The 20,016-nt window shown below is 42.0% G+C and overlaps 1 protein-coding gene across 3 annotated transcripts in view; it reads left to right on the top strand.

Annotated features, from left to right (window-relative positions):
• ASTN2 (astrotactin 2) overlaps positions 1-20,016 on the top strand; it is an 844,134-nt gene that overhangs the window by 530,662 nt on the left and 293,456 nt on the right. For all 3 annotated transcript variants that reach the window (XM_044389549.3, XM_026513856.4, XM_026513855.4), the window contains 2 exons: positions 1,979-2,145; positions 17,365-17,553. In XM_044389549.3, the coding sequence (XP_044245484.1) occupies positions 1,979-2,145; positions 17,365-17,553 (356 nt within the window). The remainder of the gene's footprint in view (positions 1-1,978; positions 2,146-17,364; positions 17,554-20,016) is intronic.

Genomic DNA, 20,016 nt, shown 5'->3' with positions numbered 1-20,016 from the left:
GACTAACTCAGTAAAAACAGGTTAAGTGTTTAGATCTTGCCTGGATTACAGAACATACTTTTTTAAAGAATAAAAGTGGCAGAGAATCAGCAGGGGGTAGGAAGGACTATGGGTGATTTCGTGCCCCCATTCCCTCCTGTCACCTGGTGAGGTCAGCCATTCTTTCCAGCACTCATCCCTGAGTCTCTGCAGACAGACAGACCCAGCCCCAAGTACCCGTAAATGGCTCCCAAATGACCCCGTGACCAGGTGCCCTCCTGTCTGACCGTGAGTGTTCCAAGACAAGCAGTGGCTTCCTCTGAGCTTGTATTAATATTTACAGCACTTCACTCACATGGAAAATTGATTTTTCTTCTTAAGCACAAAATGTAGCCAGTTTTATAACCTTTCTGCAGCTTGACAAAGGCCATTTATAACCCACTTTCTCTGTCACCCTCCCTGGCGCCAGTCTCAAATGTCTCGAAGAACTCTCATGCATTTGTAATTTCTTTACATTTCTTCTTAGGCAAAATTTAATTTCCAGGACAGCTGACCTGTTGTTGTTGTTGTGGTTGTGGTTGTTGTTGTTATGGTGGTCTTTGTAAATTGATTTGTGTGTGTGTGTTTGTTACTGATGTTGTTCGGGATGGTGGCTTGGGGAAGGGACTGGAGGCGGGGAATGTGTGTACCGTGGGGCCATTTTAATCAGTGATGTCCAGTGATGGATGAGGAGGGCTGAGCTCTGGGTGTTCATCTCTGTGGACAGGCAATGCCAGCAGGGTGACTGAAATTAAAACTTCGTACCTCGTTTTCAGTCCCAGATGCAGGAGGGTTGATCCTGCTTCTCTGTCTGCCAGAAAGGAAAAGATGAGCTCAGCTCATCAAATGATGGAAAAGAAATAGCCAGTTGTCCCTACAGTATAAGATCTTCCCTTTACAGAGTACTTAGCAGATGCCAGGAACACTGATAAGAGCAATCGGCCGAGGTCATTCAAGATTGGAGTCATTGGCATTTTTTAGGGACCAGAGTGCTGCTGGTTTGGTGACCTGGAGAGAGGTGCCCATGGCCGGGCAGAGGATCTGAGGCACCTACAGAGGACCTTGCCTATGAGCTTAAGGGAGATTCAAGGTGGTGGTAGTGTTGTTGTTGTTGTTGTTGTTGTTGTTGTTGTTGAAAATGCACTTAGGTATTTCAGCCAGGGAGGAATGATTTAGAAATAGCACTCTGTTGGCCATCAGGAGGATGGTGTGGAGGACAAGACCAGGCTGGAGTTTGCAGGTTCCTGCTGTGGGCACGCAGGAGTCCTATTCAGGACCCCAGAGACAGGGATGGAAATGAAGAGACAAATTCAGGGAAGGAAGAGAACTCACATGTGACAAGTACCAAATGGTGTGTGGAATTCTGAAGTAAGGTGCATGCTCCCAGGATCCAGTTTAAGCTTTACAACAAGTCCATAGGTGTGGGTGCCATGCCCATTTAACAGATGAGGAGGCTGAGGGTCGGGGATGGTGAATAACTCGCCCCAGATATCACAGAGGGAGAAGAGGAAGAGCTGAAATGTAAATTCATATTAGTAGAACTCTTTAAAATATATCTGGCTGCTGGCCAGAGTGATTTTTTTTAATCAGTGGCAGACCCTATTAGACCATAATAAATACAATAATGGTGATGGTTCCGGCAACGTCAATAGTCATAGCAGCTAACACCTGCTGTCCAGTTGCCATGTGAGCAGCAGTGTTCTGAGCACTTTGCTGACGGTACCCCTTCATATTCTCTCACATCTCCTGGGCAGATACTGACAAAAGTCCCATTTCGCAGGCAGGCACACTGAGGGTCAGGGAGGCCATACAGCTATGAATTGGCCAAATAAGACTTTGATTGGAACTGGCTCTGTGGTCCCTGTCACATGCCCCCTTTCAGAAGGTGGGAGGAGAGGGCTTGAAGGGACCCACCGCCTCCTTGGCCGTGACCGCCCTGTTGCTCTCTCCCCCTGAGCAGTGCCCCGAGGAGCTGAGGCCCATGAAGGACGGCTCCGGATGCTACGACCACTCCAAAGGTATTGACTGCTCGGACGGCTTCAACGGTGGCTGCGAGCAGCTTTGCCTGCAGCAGACGCTACCTCTGCCCTATGACGCCACCTCCAGCACCATCTTCATGTTCTGCGGGTGAGTCTTTGTCCCCAAGGCCCAGCCACTCCCTTCACAGCAGCCGGAGATGTGGGGAAAAGGTCAGGAGCTGCAGTCAGGCCAAGCCGGGCCTGACCTTCAACGAAATGCTTTCTGTGTCTGCTCTTTTAGCCCAAGAAGCAAAAGGCAACACAATAACCTTCTATTGGGTATTGGGAGGAAGAAGTAAAATAAATAATTGATTAATAGTTCCAATAATAAATGGAATCCATGCTCAGGCTGTGTCCTAGGGTCGGGACTGTTTTCTGCTGAAGCCCCTTCTGCATCTCCCCTACAGCCCCAGCCAGTGTAGTTTGGAGACAAGAGCAGGCACCTCAGTGGTGTCATTGAGAAACCAGCAGGTGTGCACATAAGGACACAGGCTTAGGCCAGGCTTTCCACTGCAGGAGTTTAGCAGTGCCCATTCAGGGACGGCCTCTCTATGCCCTAAGGCCCTATCTGTAAGAAGAACCAAGTGGGGGCAGGGAGGGGGGAAGGAGGCCATGCAGGCCAGTGCTAAGAAGTCAATGGCATTTTAAAATTCCTCTGAGCCTGAAAGAAGGGCCATGTTGGGACCAGCATGCTGAGTGGCCCAGGACAAGTCGCTTTTCCTCTCCGGGTGTGGTCTGATCACCTGTAAAATGAGAGCTTTGGACAGCAATACCGACCATTTCTTCCAGTATTTTCCATACAGAGGACCGTAGTGGGAGTTATCTCTGTCCTGAATGGCATCCGCGGAGGGCTTGGTCCTCAGCGATTACTCAGGAGAAAGGCTGCACTTTTTCTTCTGCTTCACTCTCCTCCTGGTGACATCTTAGTTTTTAAAAATGTGCTCCTCCCTTGACATTCTGGTCTCACACAAATGATCCCGTGCTCGTGCAAGAATGTCAGTCATTGAAATACACTCGTGCTTTAGTTAAGATAGAAAAACAGAATGAGATTTAACAAGAACCTGTTCATTCCTACGTCTTGTGCAAAAGAGGCTGGGGGAGCGTGTATGAGTTTAATCCCAGTTTAACAGAAAATGAATTTTTCGTGCACGGTTCTAGTCCAGGGCTCCAGTGTTCCTTTGGGACATATTTCAGGGTCTCCCTCCCCCCCGCCCCAGTTACACTGGGGCTGCAGGTGCCTTTGAGCAGGTGCTGGAGCAGCTTGCTGGAGGCGCTAGATATGTATCAGTAAAATAAATAAGAAATAAATTAGTGTATGCAGACCTGAATGTATAGCTGTCTCTCCTCAGCTTAAGTGACTGCAGGGCAGTGTTGAGTAAATTATGCATGGGCTTAGATCTGAGGCTTGAATACACAATCAGCTGTGTGCTTATCATTATTTTTCTCCCTGTGTACTGGGTGTGTATGTGTGGGGGGGTGTCTTTCTGTTGCAAAAACAACAGTAACAGCAGCCAGGACAGCCGTAATGGACTTGGACACAGAGACCGTCAGCACCTTCCGTCCCTAGCACCCTGCCGCGGTCAAGGGGAGTCAACAGACTTTGGTTCTCACCCAAGCTCTACAGGTGACTCTCTGTTAGACATTGGGCAAGCCTCTGAGGACCCCTGCTCTTCCGTTTCTTCATCTCTAAACTTTTAATAATAGTTACCTCAGTATAAAGATGGTTGGGAAGAACGCAACCCATTTACTGTTTATTACTCCTCTAAGGTTAAGTCATGTGCCCAAGGTCGCATGGCTAGTAATGTAGCTCACTACCTTCTTGCTGTGCGACCTTGAGCAAGTCACTTAACATCTCTGTGCCTCCCTTTCCTCATCTGTAAAATAGGGATGGTAACAGTTATCTCTTTATGGAGTTGTCCTGAGGACTAAAATGCATTACATCACAATTTATATGACTATCTGTAAAGTGCTTTTGAAGTATAGTTGAGATACAGTATTAGTTTCAGATGTACAACATAGTGATTTGACATTTATATACGTTATGAAATGCTCACCATAGGTGTGGTTACCGTCTGTCACCATCAAAGTTATTACACCGTTATTGACTATCTTTGCTGTGTCATGCTTTGCAACCCCATGACTTCCTTATAACTGGAAGTTTCTTCCCTTGATTCCCTCTCTTATTTCACCTGTCCCTCCACCTCCCCTCCCCTCTGGCAACCACGGGTTTGTTCTCTGTATTTATGACTCTGTTTCTGTTTCGTTTTGTTTGTTTCAATTTTTAGATTCCACGGATAAGTGAAATCATTTGGTATTTTTCTTTCTCTGACTTCTTTCACTAATACACTCTCGATCCAACCATGTTGCTGCAAATGGCAAGATTTCATTTTTTTTGGATGGCCGAGTAATATCCCATTGTATGTGTGTGTGTGTGTGTGTGTGTGTGTGTGTGTGTGTGTATACACACACATACATACACCACATCTTCTTTATCCATTCATCTGTGGATCGACACTGGGCTGCTTCCATATCTTGGCTATTGTAGAAAATTTTGGAACGAACATCAGGGTGCATGTATCTTTTCAAATTAGTGTTTTCATTTTCTTCAAATACCCAGAAGTCGAACTGCTGGATCTTAGGGTGCTTCTATTTTTATTTATTTTGAGGAACCTCCATACTGTTTTCCACAGTGGCTGCACCAATTTACATTCCCACCAACAGTGCACTGACGCTCCCTTTCCTCCACTTCCTTGCCAACACCTGCTCTTTCCTGTCTTTTTGATATTAGCTGTTCTCACAGGTTTGAGGGGTATCTCTTTGTGGTTTTGATTTGCATTTTTCTGATACTTAGTGATGTTGAATGCCCTTTCATGAGTCTATTGGCTGCCGGTGTGTCTTCTTAGGGAATATGTCTCTTCAGGTCCTCTGGCCATTTTTTAATCGGATTGTTTGTTGTTTTTTTTGGGGGGTGTTGTATATCCAATAAGAGGTTAATATCCCAATGAAGAATTCTGAAGTCATAAATAAGATCGAATGGGTGGGAGTTTGCTGTGAGCTGTTGAAGCCCATCCGAATGCTGATAAACAGGACAGAAAAGAAAAGAAAATCCAGGTCTCCTAAAACCAACTGCAGTGTCAAAGTGTTTTGGAAATTGGCTATTAAGGATGCAAATGAGAAGGTACCCACAGTTGTTAGAAGCACTATAAACAAAACAATGAAAGCCATTAGCAGGTACTTGTGAGAAAGTTGGTGGAGAGAAGTGGCAAGCCTTGAATTAAGCAAGGAAAACAAACCTTTGCTCAAGGAGACATTCAAAACTTACTCAGAGCTCCGCGACCTCTCTGAATTTCCTGGGTAGGGGCAGGTGTATTAAACCTCTGTGCACCCAGGACAGTCCCCGCAGCTAACTCATGAAGTGCCTGTACAGGCCATGACTGTGCCTAGTGCTTTGATTACAATAGGCTGTTTAATTCTCCGAACAACTCTACAAAGGAGGCACTATGATGATCCCCAGTTACCCTCAAGAAAACCAGGCACACAGTGGCTCTGTGACTCGGCCAAGGTCACTCAGCTGATAAATGGAGGCTTTAGGGTTTCCATCCAAGCCGTGTGGCTCTAGGCTGTGTTACTCCTGGCCTCTGGCTACTTGAAGCTATGTAATCTTAAGCAAGTCATTAAACTTCTCTGAGCCTTGCCTTTCGAGTAGAATCCGCTGGGATTGTGAAGATAAATGACATTATGCATGCATAGGGACTAGCACACGTAAGCCCCCGGGAAATGGTAGTCACAGCTAGTGCAAGAGGTAGAAAGCCATCGGATTTCATCACTCAGTGACTGAACTGTAGGTCTTGTTCACCATCTCCACCTAGAACAGTGCCTGGCACATAGTAGGAGCTCAAGTAATCATTGTTAAATGATGTTCCTCGATTAACGTGGCTAAAGGAGTTGTTCCTGGTCCAGTCTTCCCAGCTGCGATTCCAGCTGTCTCCATTTTCCTAAATTAGGCCCCTTGGCTTCAGCTTCTGGGATTTTGGCAGCGTTGTTCCTTCTGCCTCTCCTCTCCTCCTCCCTTGTACCATCCTGCTTGCCTGTGGGGCCATTTAGCTTAGACAGCTCTGTTTCAATCCTCCAGACTCAGTGAAGATAGAACCTTCTCTGACAAGTCTTCTTTGAGCCCCATGGGGTGCAGGAGTGAGATGTGCAGTTACGCCAGAGCTGGATAATAGAATACCTTGCTCTTTCAAGTGGATACTACTTAAATATTGGCTCAGTTATTTATCAAGTGGGGTTAGGGCATGCAAAGAAAGGACTTTCTTTTCTTGTTTATTTTGATTTGTATTTTTTCAGTTCTACCCACAAGACCCTCTTCCAAGGGAGAGGGCCATTTGCATGTAGCCTTGAATTCCAATTTATCCCCCCAGTGAAATCTGGACATCTCTTGCAGACTGGACCTGTAGCTAGCTGCCCTGATTGTCAGCCCCTAGTCAGGCCACAGTCCACACAACTGAGTAAAGTATCTTTCTCTGGGGTCACACAGCACCCCTCCCCCCAACCCGAGCTTCTCTCTGTGGTTACCCCATTGCTCTTTTGACTATCTGCTTTGCTGTGTGGTCCTCATCACACTTGAGTTCCTCATGGTCAGGGACGAGGTCAAAGTCGTCTATGGATCCCCTTTGTCACTCCCCACTGTTTGCCCCCAGAACTTCTTCAAAACCATAATCGTTGAATTAAGGAATTCATCTACCTGGGATTTTTTTTTTTTTTTTTTTAGGATTTTATTTATTTATTTGGCAGAGAGAGAGACAGCCAGTGAGAGAGGGAACACAAGCAGGGGGAGTGGGAGAGGAAGAAGCAGGCTCCCAGCGGAGGAGCCCGATTTGGGACTCGATCCTGGAACGCCAGGATCACGCCCTGAGCTGAAGGCAGACGCTCAACGACTGCACCACCCAGAGGCCCCCATCTACCTGGGATTTCTTGTAGCTACTCTGTGCTTGGTCTTTTGTGGGATGTTGAGAACACTAAGAGCACTGAGTACAAGTCCTTGCCCACCTGGGACAGAGGGGACACTGAAGGTAGGTGGCTAAGCCTCACTTGGTCCCAACTGATGTTGACAGAGCCCAGGTACCAGTGTGGTAGAGAGAGGCAGGTGAATTTGAGAGAGGTGGGGAAGGGCATTGGAAACTAAACTGAAGCATTTAGAATGAATCTTAGAGATGAGGGAGCAGCACCTCCCCGAAAGACCTCAGTAGGTTACCTAGCAACCAAGTTTGTATCATTTGTATAGTGTGTTTATAATGTATTCTGTGCATTCTTCTATGAGAACTTAGTATTACCCAGATAATAAAAAGATAGTACTGACCAGAGCCATTTGTAAGGAGAGAAACAGAAAGGTAGGAAATGGTTTCAGGATCTTGACATGGGGGTGTTACTCAGTGTGAGATAAATTTAGCTCCGTGCTTCTTGGCAACCGAAGTAAACAGGAAAAAACAAAACAAAACAAGACAACAAACCCTGGTAGATTATATAGTTGTCCTGACTTGACAAAAGGAAGGTTGTGGTTTTTGTTGTTTTATTGTGTTTTGTTTGTTTTAAGGGACACCTTTTTCCTGACATAATGTGTTAAGAAAGATGTTCCCTGTATATTTTTAAATAAATCATAATCAGGGGTGCCTGGGTGGCACAGCGGTTAAGCATCTGCCTTCGGCTCAGGGCATGATCCCGGCGTTCTGGGATCGAGCCCCACATCAGGCTCCTCTGCTATGAGCCTGCTTCTTCCTCTCCCACTCCCCCTGCTTGTGTTCCCTCTCTCACTGGCTGTCTCTATCTCTGTCGAATAAATAAATAAAATCTTTAAAAATAAATAAATAAATCATGATCAAGTCCATTAATATTTTTTGAAGTTTCAGATATTTCTCAGATCTTTCAGAGCAGAAAACTGAGGCCCAGAAGGGTCTCACAGCCGTTTGGGAGGTGAAATTGGGACAAGAGATATCCCATGTTTCTCTCTTCAAATGTGGATGTATTTAATGTATTTAAATGTAATTTAATTTAAAATGTAATGAAAATGTATTTAAAAACGTGGGCTCAAAGAGCACATCTAACCTCACATAGTCCTTACCAGACTATCTTTTTAATGTCATTTTTATGTGATTTTAGGAGGGAGAGGAGATAATACTTGGTTTGATAATCATAGTGAACTGGAAGCCACTCACTTTCGTGGTCAAGCTTGCGTGCTTTCCAGCAGGAGAAACCGCTGACCTCTGGAAGGGAGACGCTGATCTGAAGCTTGACCATCAGTAACTAGTTGCAGGGTGTGGGAGGTATTCATCGGGGCACTTGTTTTGTTGTGGTTTCTGACTTTTAGGGTAGGGACTGCATTATCCTCCCTCTGACTTCTAATGGAAGGAAGAGGATTTTACCTCCCACAGTTAACACAGAACATCCTCATACAATAACATCAAACATTACAACCTCATGCTCCCAGCTGCTTGAAACATTTTGCAAAAACTCAGGTGTAAGACATATTCATGGACAGTTGACAGAAGCACACAGAAGTTCATTCATTCATTCAGAGAGGGTTTTTTTCAGCGTGGGCTCTGTAAACATTAGTCCCATATGCAGCTGAAAGACAAAAAGGGGCAGCTCAGTGGTCAAGCCTACATGGGAAAAAGTCTGTAACTCTAGAACTGCCTTGAAGGTTCACCCTGCACCTGGGGGTAGTAAAGGCTCTGACAAGTCCTGCAGTGGTGAAACATCATATGTACTGTTTCTAAAGTGACCACATTTTCCATTTTCAAATCTCTGAAATTAGGATGCATTTTACTATCAATGCTTTGACAGAGTTAAAAAAAATGTTTTTCTTTCTTAGTGTTAGGTAAAATGCTAATGTTTCTTATAAGTGTTAAGGGTCTTAGAATAGATACATTGTTACATAATTTAACCAGACTTCCCCACGGAATTCTGTTTCCTTTCCTTTCTTTTTCTTATTTCTTCTTTTGTAAAGAATACCCTTGGGTACCTTACATTCAAAATGGATTTTCTAGAAACTAAAATTTTCCCTTGAGTGAAACCTTCAGATGGAGACCACTCTGAGAACAGTCTTACTTATCTTTATTTTGGTTAATGTTGGGACAAGCCTGAGGGCCTTCATGAGAAGGACCCCCATGGCATTGGTTAGAAGGGTTTGTGTGATTGAGAACCTTAGCTTCTAGTCCACAGAGAGTCATGGTCCTGACAGCCCCAGGGTGGGATTCATCACAGGTGTCAGGTGCAGTATTATGGACAGCTGGAAAAGCACCCATTGCTCTCTTGCCTTGGTGGTAAGATACTCAGATTTATCCCTGACATTGGTCCAAGCCTATGTGATGTACAGTTCTTTGAGCTCTTCTTACCTGACCTTTTCTGTGTTTTTAATTTTTTTCCCTAGGATTTAATTCTTTTTCCTATTAAAACAAAAACAAAAAACCAAAAAACGGTTTCTAGTCTATGCATTTCAATACATAATTTCTGGTTCCATAAACCATGGAGGAAGGAATGAATAACGAAGCAAGTAAATACATGAATAAATAAATACTCTGCTTTGAGAATCTGTGTAAATGTCATATCTCTATAAGGTCCCGATTTCCTCTCTTGAAAGACAAGCAGATTGGAAATAGTCATTTGCGCTAAAGTAGAATGAGTGCTAGGTTTGGAGTGGGAAGATCCAGGTCAAGGTACTGGTTTTTCCAAAGTGCTTGTGTGGTCTTGGTCGAGGAATTTTAAAGTGCCAAGCCTTGGGGTCCTTGGTGGCAGTGTCGGAATGAAACTCCCCATCCGTGATGTCGCTCTGAAGATTAAATAAAACGTGCTCTTGGCTAAACACGTAGAGGTTTTATGGCGCAATCTCTAAAGGCCCATGTAGTTCTAGTATTCTCTATAATGTGATAGGTGTGTTAAGGGTAACACATTCATTGCCTTCAGCTAAAATGCCCAGTTTGTATCTTAGTACTTATTTTATGTTTTTGATTTTGGCATATGTATAAATATAGTTTCATGCAGAAACTTGGCTGGTTTCCTGTGAGCCTACATGCTTTAGAATTTCGGTAAGAAAATCTCCCAGACGACAGAATGTTCTAAAGAAACTGTATAATTATGTTGCATGAAAAAAAAAAAGGAAAAAAGAAAAAAAAAGAACAGAAACCAACAACTAAACAGACCTTTGCATAAATCACCCATCTTGTGCCCTGAGGTGGCTTGGGGGAGAGAGTGCCTCATGTTTCAAAACTCAGAGGATCATTTACCTCTGAGTCCCTATGTTTTTATGAGTCCCCTTTTTTTTTTTTCTACTCCCTGCATCTCCAAGTGTCTTACTAAGCATACCCCAGGCCTTTTATCTCCCCTCCTTCCTCTCCTGCTGAGCCACAATCCTTTCCTACCTCCAGACAAAAAAATCACCGTGAACCTACAGCTGTAACATGGCTAAAATCACACACACACACACACACACACACACACACACACACACACACACTCTCTTACACATGCTTTGAAATATGGACTCCCAGGTCTCTGTCCTGGCACCCTATCAATAAGGTATATCTTCAGGGCAAGTCACTTAACTACTCTAAACCAGTTTTCTCGTCTGAAAATGGGAACCTTTCCTCCCTGTTAGGATCTCACATTGGTTTCCTAAAGCTTTGACAATGAATCACCACAAACTTGGTGGCTTAAAACATCGCAGATTTATTATGTACAGATGTGGGGGTCAGCATTCCTATAATCAAGGCATCAGTAAGACTTAAAGTCCAGAGGAAGAGCTTGTTTCTATCCGTCTCTCTTCTGATTCTACATTGTATCTCCTTCTCTGACGCATTTGTCTACTTCTTATGCTCTTATAAGGACCCTTATGATTACATTGAGCCCAGCCCAGATAATCCAGAACAATCTTCCCATCTCAAATGTCTTAACTTAAATCACATTTGCAAAGTTCCTTTTGCCGTCTACAGTAACATATTCACAGGCTCTGCGGATTATGACACAGACATTTTGGGGACACCATTATTCTATCTACTACAGGTTATAATAAGGAGCAAGTCAGTTCATCTATAGAAAAAATATTCCACTAGCCTGTGGAATCCTGATTGTAAAGTAGGGCTGAGCTTTGCTTATGTATGTGTGTATGAATGTTTGTGTATACATACATTTGTATAAATACACATATGCATACATATGTATGTAGTGTACATGTTTAATTTCTATGTAAAATTACACATGTATGCATTCATATATTTTAAATATATGAATATGTATTTCCAATGAATGACACATCAAAGTTCCCAATTATGTAGTCTGAATAATAATAATAATAATAATAATAATAAATATGTTGATTTTAAGAAATCTGGATTTAGAGAGAAGTAGAATTTGAGACACTCTCTGGTAAACGCAAATGAGCTAACAGATGAAATAATCCTAAAGTAATACATGACTATAATGACATTAATAACAGCAGTAGCAGCATTAAAATGGCACCGTGTGTAACACATTGTCTATTATATGACACAGGCAATGTTGTCCTTTATGTAATTTATCTCTATTCTTACATCAGCTCTGTGATCAGGATAACTATTATCCCCATTTAATAGATTGTGACACTGAGGCCTAGAGAAGTTAACAGATTGGATCAGGGTCAGATGGCTGGTAGGGGTCATAGCCTCTGTTTGAACCCAAGTTTAATTCGATCCAAACTCTGAGCTCAACACCTGTGTTCCCTTAAGTAAGGGGCATGAAATCTCAATAAATTCAGCAAAGTAGAAATTATGCAAGCTATATTCTGAGACTATAATGCAATATTATTACATATTAACAGCCACCTAGCTAGCAGATGAATGTCTCCACTTGAGAACTAAAAACCAAAACCAAAACTAAGTAACACTTGGGTGGGGAAAAAAAACCAAACTCAAATGACCACTTCTTTAAAAATGAGTAGGGGCAGGAAGGCTGCATAGCAAATTCATGGAATTTTGCGAAAAATGGGCAAAGCAGTCAGAAGCTCCATGTCATTTATTGAGAAGCAAGACAGATTGAAAATAAACAAATAAAGTATTCAAATCAAGAAGCCGGAAAAAGAATTATAAAGCAAAGTCAAAGAAAGCAGCAGGAAGGAATTAGTACAAATAAAAAAGAGAGAGAGCCTCATCAATAAAATGCAAAAGCCTGTTGAAACAAGAGAGAGAGAGAGAACACAAACACATTAAGAATGAGCAGGGACATAAGCACAGAAGCACAGAAGATAAAACAAATTTAATGAGAATACTGTGTACAACTTTATACCAATAAATTTGAAAGTCTTGATAAAATGCATTATTTTCTTAGAAAATATAAATTACCAATTGGAGTCATGATGGTGTAGAAAATCTAAACAGACAGATAACATAAAATGATCAGAGAGCTAACTATCTACAATTGAAAAGAAGGCATGAGCTCAGGGCATTTATAGGCGGGTCCTATCAAATCATTAAGGAATGCATAACCACTATCTTTTTTTTTTTTTTTTAAGATTTTATTTATTTATTCGACAGAGATAGAGACAGCCAGCGAGAGAGGGAACACAAGCAGGGGGAGTGGGAGAGGAAGAAGCAGGCTCATAGCAGAGGAGCCTGATGTGGGGCTTGATCCCATAACGCCGGGATCACGCCCTGAGCTGAAGGCAGGCACTTAACCGCTGTGCCACCCAGGCGCCCCGCATAACCACTATCTTGTATAAACCAAACCCGAGAAAGAAAATAAAAGGGCAGTTTTATTCCAAAATCCTAGCAAAGTCCTAATACCCAAACTTGGCAAATATATACTCATCCATTTAGAAAAATCTGGTAGATGTATTAGAACTGATGAGCTCCTTATGTGGCAGGATGAAAAATCAAGTCACAGAAATCAGTAATAGCTTTCCTCAATATCAGTAATGACTAACTAGAAAACATAAGGGAAAACGTAAGTGAAAAACTGATCCTTTTCCTGATGTGGAAAAGACTGTAATAATAGCAGCTATCCCTGACTGTTTGTTTGGGTACACCAAATTCCAGATATAACTCATTTAATCCTCGCAGAGGCTCTCTGAGGTGGGAACTTCCTTATAGGTAAGCAAAGAAAGAACAGAGAGGTTAAGCATTTTGTCCAAGGCCACACAGCCAATAGAAGATGGAATCAGGATTTAGCGTCTGGTGGTCTGGATCCAAAATGCATGTCTGTAAGTTCTGGTGTGTCCTACATTGCATAAATACTGTGAATAAGCCCCGGCACGATACGTGCAAGACTTTTCTGCCCCGAAGTCTAAAACTTCAGTGAAGGTTTTAAAGGAACACTGTATACGTGGAGCTGCGAACTACGTTTCTGATTTAGCAAACTCACAACTGTAAAGATGCTAGGATAAGATCAGCTAGGTTGCGGTAACAGATGAAGTCTCCCAAGCCAGAAGCTTATACACAAAAGTTTATTGTAAACTTTTCATGCAAAATCCATTGTGACTGAGGCTACCCTCTTCCATCCTGCAGTATGCATTGTGGTCTCCGAGCTTGCCATAGCAAGAGAAGAGAGGGCTTGAGAATTACACAGGATGTTTTGGAGGGCTGATATATATATCCCACACACATATCTTAAAGGACAAAAAATTAAATCTTCCCCCAAATTGGTCTACCAGTTCAATGCAATACCACCCAAAATTCCACTTGGGTTTTATATGGAATTTGACAAGTCAACTCCAAAATTCATTTGAAGGGAAAAATAGTTAAGAACAGTGAGGACGTTTTGAGATAGAAAATCAGTGTTTACAATGGGGAAGAAGCTTACTTTACTATATGCAAACTATGCTAGAAAGCTACAGCAATTCAAGCAGTATAGAATTATTACAGTACTATACAGACAACTAAATAGGAAAAATTCCAACCACGTATACATGGTATACATAGTGATTTAGTATGTGACAAAATAACAGTTTACATTAATTAGTGAACTGGATGGACCCTTCAGGTAATGGTTACTCATTTAAAAAATAAATAAGTTAAAATAACCCCTCCTACCATGCACAAAATTAAATCCATTTAGATTAAACAACCAAAGATGAAAAAAATGTTGCAACTAAAATAATATACAGAAATATGTTTTATTATCTTGTGGCTTCCTAAGCATTGTGCCAAATTCAGAAATAATAAAGGACCAGAATAGAGAGGTTATAAGATATCAAAAGTAAGATTAAAATACAAGTACAGACTAGAAGAAAATTTCAATATATATGGAAGGTGAAGGATAACTACCCAGAAAATATGCAAAGCATACACAAGCCAGTAAGGAAAAAGACAAATATCACAATAGAAAAAAAATGGTCAAAGGACGTGGATGGACAATCTATAGAAGAAGAAATACACACGGCTGTCACATGAAAAGACAGTAAACCTCAGCAGTAATCAGGGAAATGCAAATCAAAACAAAAATGAGTTGGGGCACTTGGGTGGCTCATTTGGTTGAGTGTCTGACTCTTGATTTCAGCTCAGGTCATGATCTCAGGGTCCTGGGAGCGAGCCCCACATCTGGCTCTGAACTCAGTGTGGAGTCTGCTTGGGATCCTCTCTTTCCCTCTCCTTCTGCCCCTCCCCCACCTTAAATAAATAAATAAATAAATAAATAAATAAATAAATAAATAAAATCTTTTAAAAAATGAGTTATTTTTTCCCATCTCAGATTGGCAATAATGAATATGAAAGATTTGGGGAAATGGGCTCTCTTATTCGTCAGTGATAAATTTGTAAACTGGTAGAGCCTCTATAGATAGCCTTTTAGTAGATCTACCAAAATTTTTAAATTCATGAACCACTGACCCTGCAACCCCTCTTCTAAGATTTTTTTTCTAGAAACACATACATGTGCATAATAATATATGTACAGAGATCTTAATTATGACACCATTTGCAATAACAAACAGCTTACAAACAACCAAAATGCCCATTATTAGCTAGAAGCGTTATGGTACGCTTATACTGTACAATGCCAAATAACCATCAGAAAGATAGAAATATATGAATACTGATTTGAAGAGACCTCTAAGAAATAGTATTAGGTACAAATGCATATATTATAACCATGCATGGTGTACTTATGAGTTTATTATGAAAACTTCATGTATATATAATATAATTTTATTATATACATGATATTGTATTTCTAAATGCATTGAAAAAACCCTAGACAAATAAATAATAGTTAACAATGATGACTACTGAAATAGGAAGTAAGAATATGTGTGGAGTGGAAATGAAGAACTTCCACATTTCACTCTATAGACTTTGATAGTGTTTAATCATTTACCAAAAAAGTAAGTATTCACAGGCACACGTGTGTGTGTGTGTGTGTGTGTGTGTGTGTGTGAAGAGGGAGAGAAAGCTCTGCTTCAGTAAACCTTTCTCATACTTGCTGGGAACCTCCTAGGATAAATGGATGGTACTAGACTTTATTAAGAACTTACCGTATACTCTGCCCATTCATACAACTCATATCATGTGTACTGCAACTTTATCAAGGGAGAGTTTAATTACATTTAACAAATCCAAAAAGAAGGCGGTGGGGGGATTTGATGAAGGCACAGGACAGGCCTTCTTCCAGGAACTTTCCACTGTACTTGGGCAGGAGTGTGTAAGCATAAGAAAGACAATTGGTGCATCTGTGCAACACACTGGAGGTTAGAGGGGAACAAGGGAAGAGTGACAGCTTGCTTCATTGCATGAGATGTCCCTGGCTTTTCACGAGAGTGATCTTGGGTCAGGTTTTCAGCCCTGCCTCTTTACTTCCTGCCTTCAATTGGGTTCCATGTCTCTAACATCAGCTACTGGCTGGTTCCTTCGACCCAGGAATATTTTCATCCCAAACCATCTCACAGAGCCTTTCCCTTCTTCCATATGAGTACCTGAGCATCTCTGCTTTCAGATTCAATAAATTTTTCACTCCACCTTCTAGAGAAAAGGCAAATAAGAGACTGCCTGCTTTCTACTGCCTCCAACTGGCACAGCCTAACCAGGGTCATGTCATGCAAATAGAAACAATTGGATTTGGAGAAGAGTAGAAAAGAGTGCCTTTGTTGCTAAATAGACCTGAATTTGATTGCCACTTTGCCACTTGCTCACAATGTGACATGCTTTATACTTCTTGGCTCCTCATTTTGATTCTGGGTAAAGCAGGAATGATCTTACTTGTTTTCATGGTTAGAAAATAAATATGCAAAGTGCCCATGGAAATTATATGCTCAATATATAGAAACACCACCATTGCTGCCATTACTGTAATTACTTTGTGAACTACCTTGCAATTCCTGTTTTTGCAGCCAGTGTATTATAGGACCTTGTAGCTGCCTAGTGAATTAAGATAGGATAGGAGTTTCTACCCCATTTTACAGATGAGGAAACTGAAGATCCAATAAATTAAATGACTTGCTGGGGTTCAGATAACTCAAAAGGAGCAAAGATGACATTTGTACAAGTTTTTCCTGTTGAGCAGCCTATTCTCTTGTGTATCTTATTATGCACACCCTATTTCCAGTGTCCAGCAAAAGATCAGGAATAGGTAGACCCTAAAAGAATTCTAGTTTCTGGATTGATTTTTCAGGGGCTCTATTTCCTCCGCTTTCCCATGCCTAAGAGATACCTTTTTCATTGCAAACATCCCCAAATTACAAATATTATTTCAACACCCCATTCACATGCCTGTTTGGTCCATAGAGGAGCACCTGTTTGGTCCCTGTCTCAAAGACATGTTGAGGGCCCTTCTGCTGTTAAGATTGGGTAGTTAGAGGTCAGCAGAGGCTGCTAACATTGCTAATTGAACAGAAGCCGTGGCCTCAGCTCTGTGAGCTGTCCGTGGTCCTGGAAGGATCACCTCTGAGTTACAAGGGCCATAACAACCTTGTTTTTGCTACAGTCTTCAACGTCGGTCGACAGATACACTGGGAATAGCTTCTGGTTTGAGAAACTAGTTGATAATTCCCTGTGAATTGGTCTGTCATGCTTTTTAAAGTCTGTGTGTTCATGGAAAACAGTTTTTAAATTTGCTTTGTGCCTAGATGTGCACTCCGGTTTCCCCCTCGACTCCTCCAAAATGTCACAAATGACTTTCCCTGAATTTACCAATTTGCAGGATTAATGTGCTTCTCTCTAGACACCTGTGCCCTAGATAGATTCCAGCCAGAATAGCTGTCTCCATTCCTAAACTCTGACCTGTTTTGCAGGCAAAGGAGGCCTTGGTTTTAGGTCAGCCACAATGGGGGCATCCAGCATGCGGAGCTAACTCTCGGCTCTGTTTTATCATGCAGTTGTGTGGAGGAGTACAAGCTGGCTCCTGATGGAAAATCCTGCCTAATGCTCTCAGATGTCTGCGAGGGCCCCAAATGCCTCAAACCTGACTCCAAATTCAACGACACCCTCTTTGGAGAAATGCTACATGGTTACAACAACCGGACCCAGCATGTGAACCAAGGCCAAGTCTTCCAGATGACTTTTAGGTATGGGGCAAACACTTGCACTTCACTGGTCAAATCACTGACCCAAAATCTGGGCAGGGGGAGGAAGCCATGGGCACCATGGGGTTGAGTTCTTTTAGACTGGCCAGCATCTCCCCAGGCTTACTGATGCCTATCCAACAAAATGTTCGAAGTCAGCAAAATTCATTCCATGAGATTCCTTTTCCACTGACGTAGTCCTTATTTATCCTGCTCTTCCATTTTTCTAACTCTATCCACATTTTTTTAAATCAGTCTTCAATCATCCTGTAAGTACAGTTAATAGAATTTTAAAAATGTTTAAATTTATCTTTCAGTCTATTAACAAATGAGTATCCTATGTAGACTATCCAGGCAATTCAAAAATAAAGACATTTAATGAAGTAGAAAATAAAATTCCCATCATCCAGAAATACCCAGAATTAACATTTTCTTGAACCTTCTTTAAACACCTCTCTCTCCCTCTTTGTCTGCACACGTGCGCACGCACACACACACACACACACACTCACACCACATTTGAGTAAAGTTGTTCAGAAACTGCTGGTTTTGCTCAACAGCATGTCAAAGACCTCATTCTCTGTTAATAAATATAGAGGTACCTGCGAAATTAAAAGATAAGGCTACTCTCCTGTGAGAGCAAACAGAATGGGGACTGGGTTGGCCAAATTATATGAAGATTAGACATGCAGTCTCATTATGAAAGGCTCCCTGGGAGAGTCAAAGAAGCTGGATTTATTCATGCCTCAAAATCTGAAGAACCGTGAGATGGTAGAGGGGGAAGAATTGTTCCCTGTATAAGAATTGATTATCTTTAAAAAAATAATAAACTGCACTTTTAGACAGTTTTGCATGAAAATGTAATAGCATATTATCACAAAGCAGGGCTCACCCCAGCATTTGAGGTCATGTCAACAACAGTCAGAACTGGGAAGGAACATCACCATTATAATCATCATCAACCCCATTCCGTCACCTAATTAATAATAGTGATGTTTATAAATGGAGTGGTAATAATGACCACTATTTATTAGGAATTACTCCATGTCAGACTTTTTACCAAGTATTTTTAGTAATAATAATAATAATATAATGATGATGACATTAATTCAGCATGAACTGAGGGCATTCTAAGCACTTACTAGCTATTAATTCATGTGGTCCTCACAATGGTCCTGGGAAGCCGAGCTATTGTTATCCACTGAATACAGATTAGAAATGGAAATGTTAAGTGACTCTCCCAAATCTCCCTTCTAGGAAGTGAGAAAGCCAGGGTAATAGCATTTTAGCTTCATTATTAAAACCCTTAGAGGCACCATGACCCCCATTTTACAGCTGAGAAGTCAACACCAGAGGTAAAGGGACTCTCCCAAAGTCACCATCCAGTGAGAGGCAGAGTAAAGAATCGGGTGTAAATCTGGCTGACTCCCAAGCCTTGCTCTTGTCTCTTAAGCTAACATGCCTCATCCCTTCCCATTTTATAGAACAAGAATGGAAATGTGAATTCCCCAAAACCATTCACCTGTGCAGTTATCACATGCTGCCTGAGCACCAGCTATGTCCCACGTACCATGCTGGTTACTTTAGAGACAGTGAAAGATGAGATAAAAGTGGCTCAAGACCCAGTGGTGGTTTGCAGTGTGTGTATGTGTGTGTGTGTGTGTGTGTGTGTGTGTGTGTGTGTGTAAACTTATGTACTTATCGAATTTGCGGTAGGTACTATGAAATAAAGGAACACTTTTGTTCCAAGATAGCAGTTAACAGCGGGATGTAATTCCGTTGGATCAGAGTAGTAGGTGTGTGTCTACTAGATTAGAAAGCAATAATGAGACTTTGGAGTCTCCTTTCCAGATGAAGTGTTATTTAACTGATACCAGGAAGATGAGTGGGACGTAGCATTGGGAAAGGTGTCAAACAGAGACAGATGTTCTAAGAAGGAAAAGAACGTGTTCGGCTTTCAGAAATGCAGAAGTCGAGTGTGGTGTGGGCTGAGTAGTAAGGGAAGATTGGTGGGAGGTGAAGCCAAACAGTCTGTAGCGACAGATCATGGGGGTCTTACAGGTCAAGTCTTTCTTCTAGGAGCAAATGGGAGAGCTCATAACAGAGGCAGAAATGAAGTATGCCATGGTTGCATTGCATTTTTCAACTTCATGGTGGCTGCAGTGGGAAGTAGATGGCAATGAGGGTGGCCTGGGAGAGTGTGGAATGGGGGCTCAGTTGGGGGTTTGTGTGGAAGCCATGTGAAAGTGTTGGTGGCTTCAACCAGGATGATGGGAACAGTTTGGAGAGAAAGGGGCATTTTGTAAGATAGTCGTGAGGCATGGTTCACAAGGCCAGTGAGCAGTGGTAGGCAGACGGTAAAATCAAGGGAGGATTTGAAGGTAATAGGAGTGACTTGTAGCTACACAGCAATTTAGTCGCAGAGTTGAGTCCTTCAAATCCCTGTGGAGTTTCTTTTCTACCACA

The sequence above is a fragment of the Ursus arctos genome, unplaced genomic scaffold, assembly GCF_023065955.2.
Source record: "Ursus arctos isolate Adak ecotype North America unplaced genomic scaffold, UrsArc2.0 scaffold_18, whole genome shotgun sequence".
NCBI classification, from domain to species: Eukaryota; Metazoa; Chordata; class Mammalia; order Carnivora; family Ursidae; genus Ursus; species Ursus arctos.
Note: the sequence above shows the minus strand (reverse complement) of the source record. Positions and strands in the feature narration are given on the sequence as shown.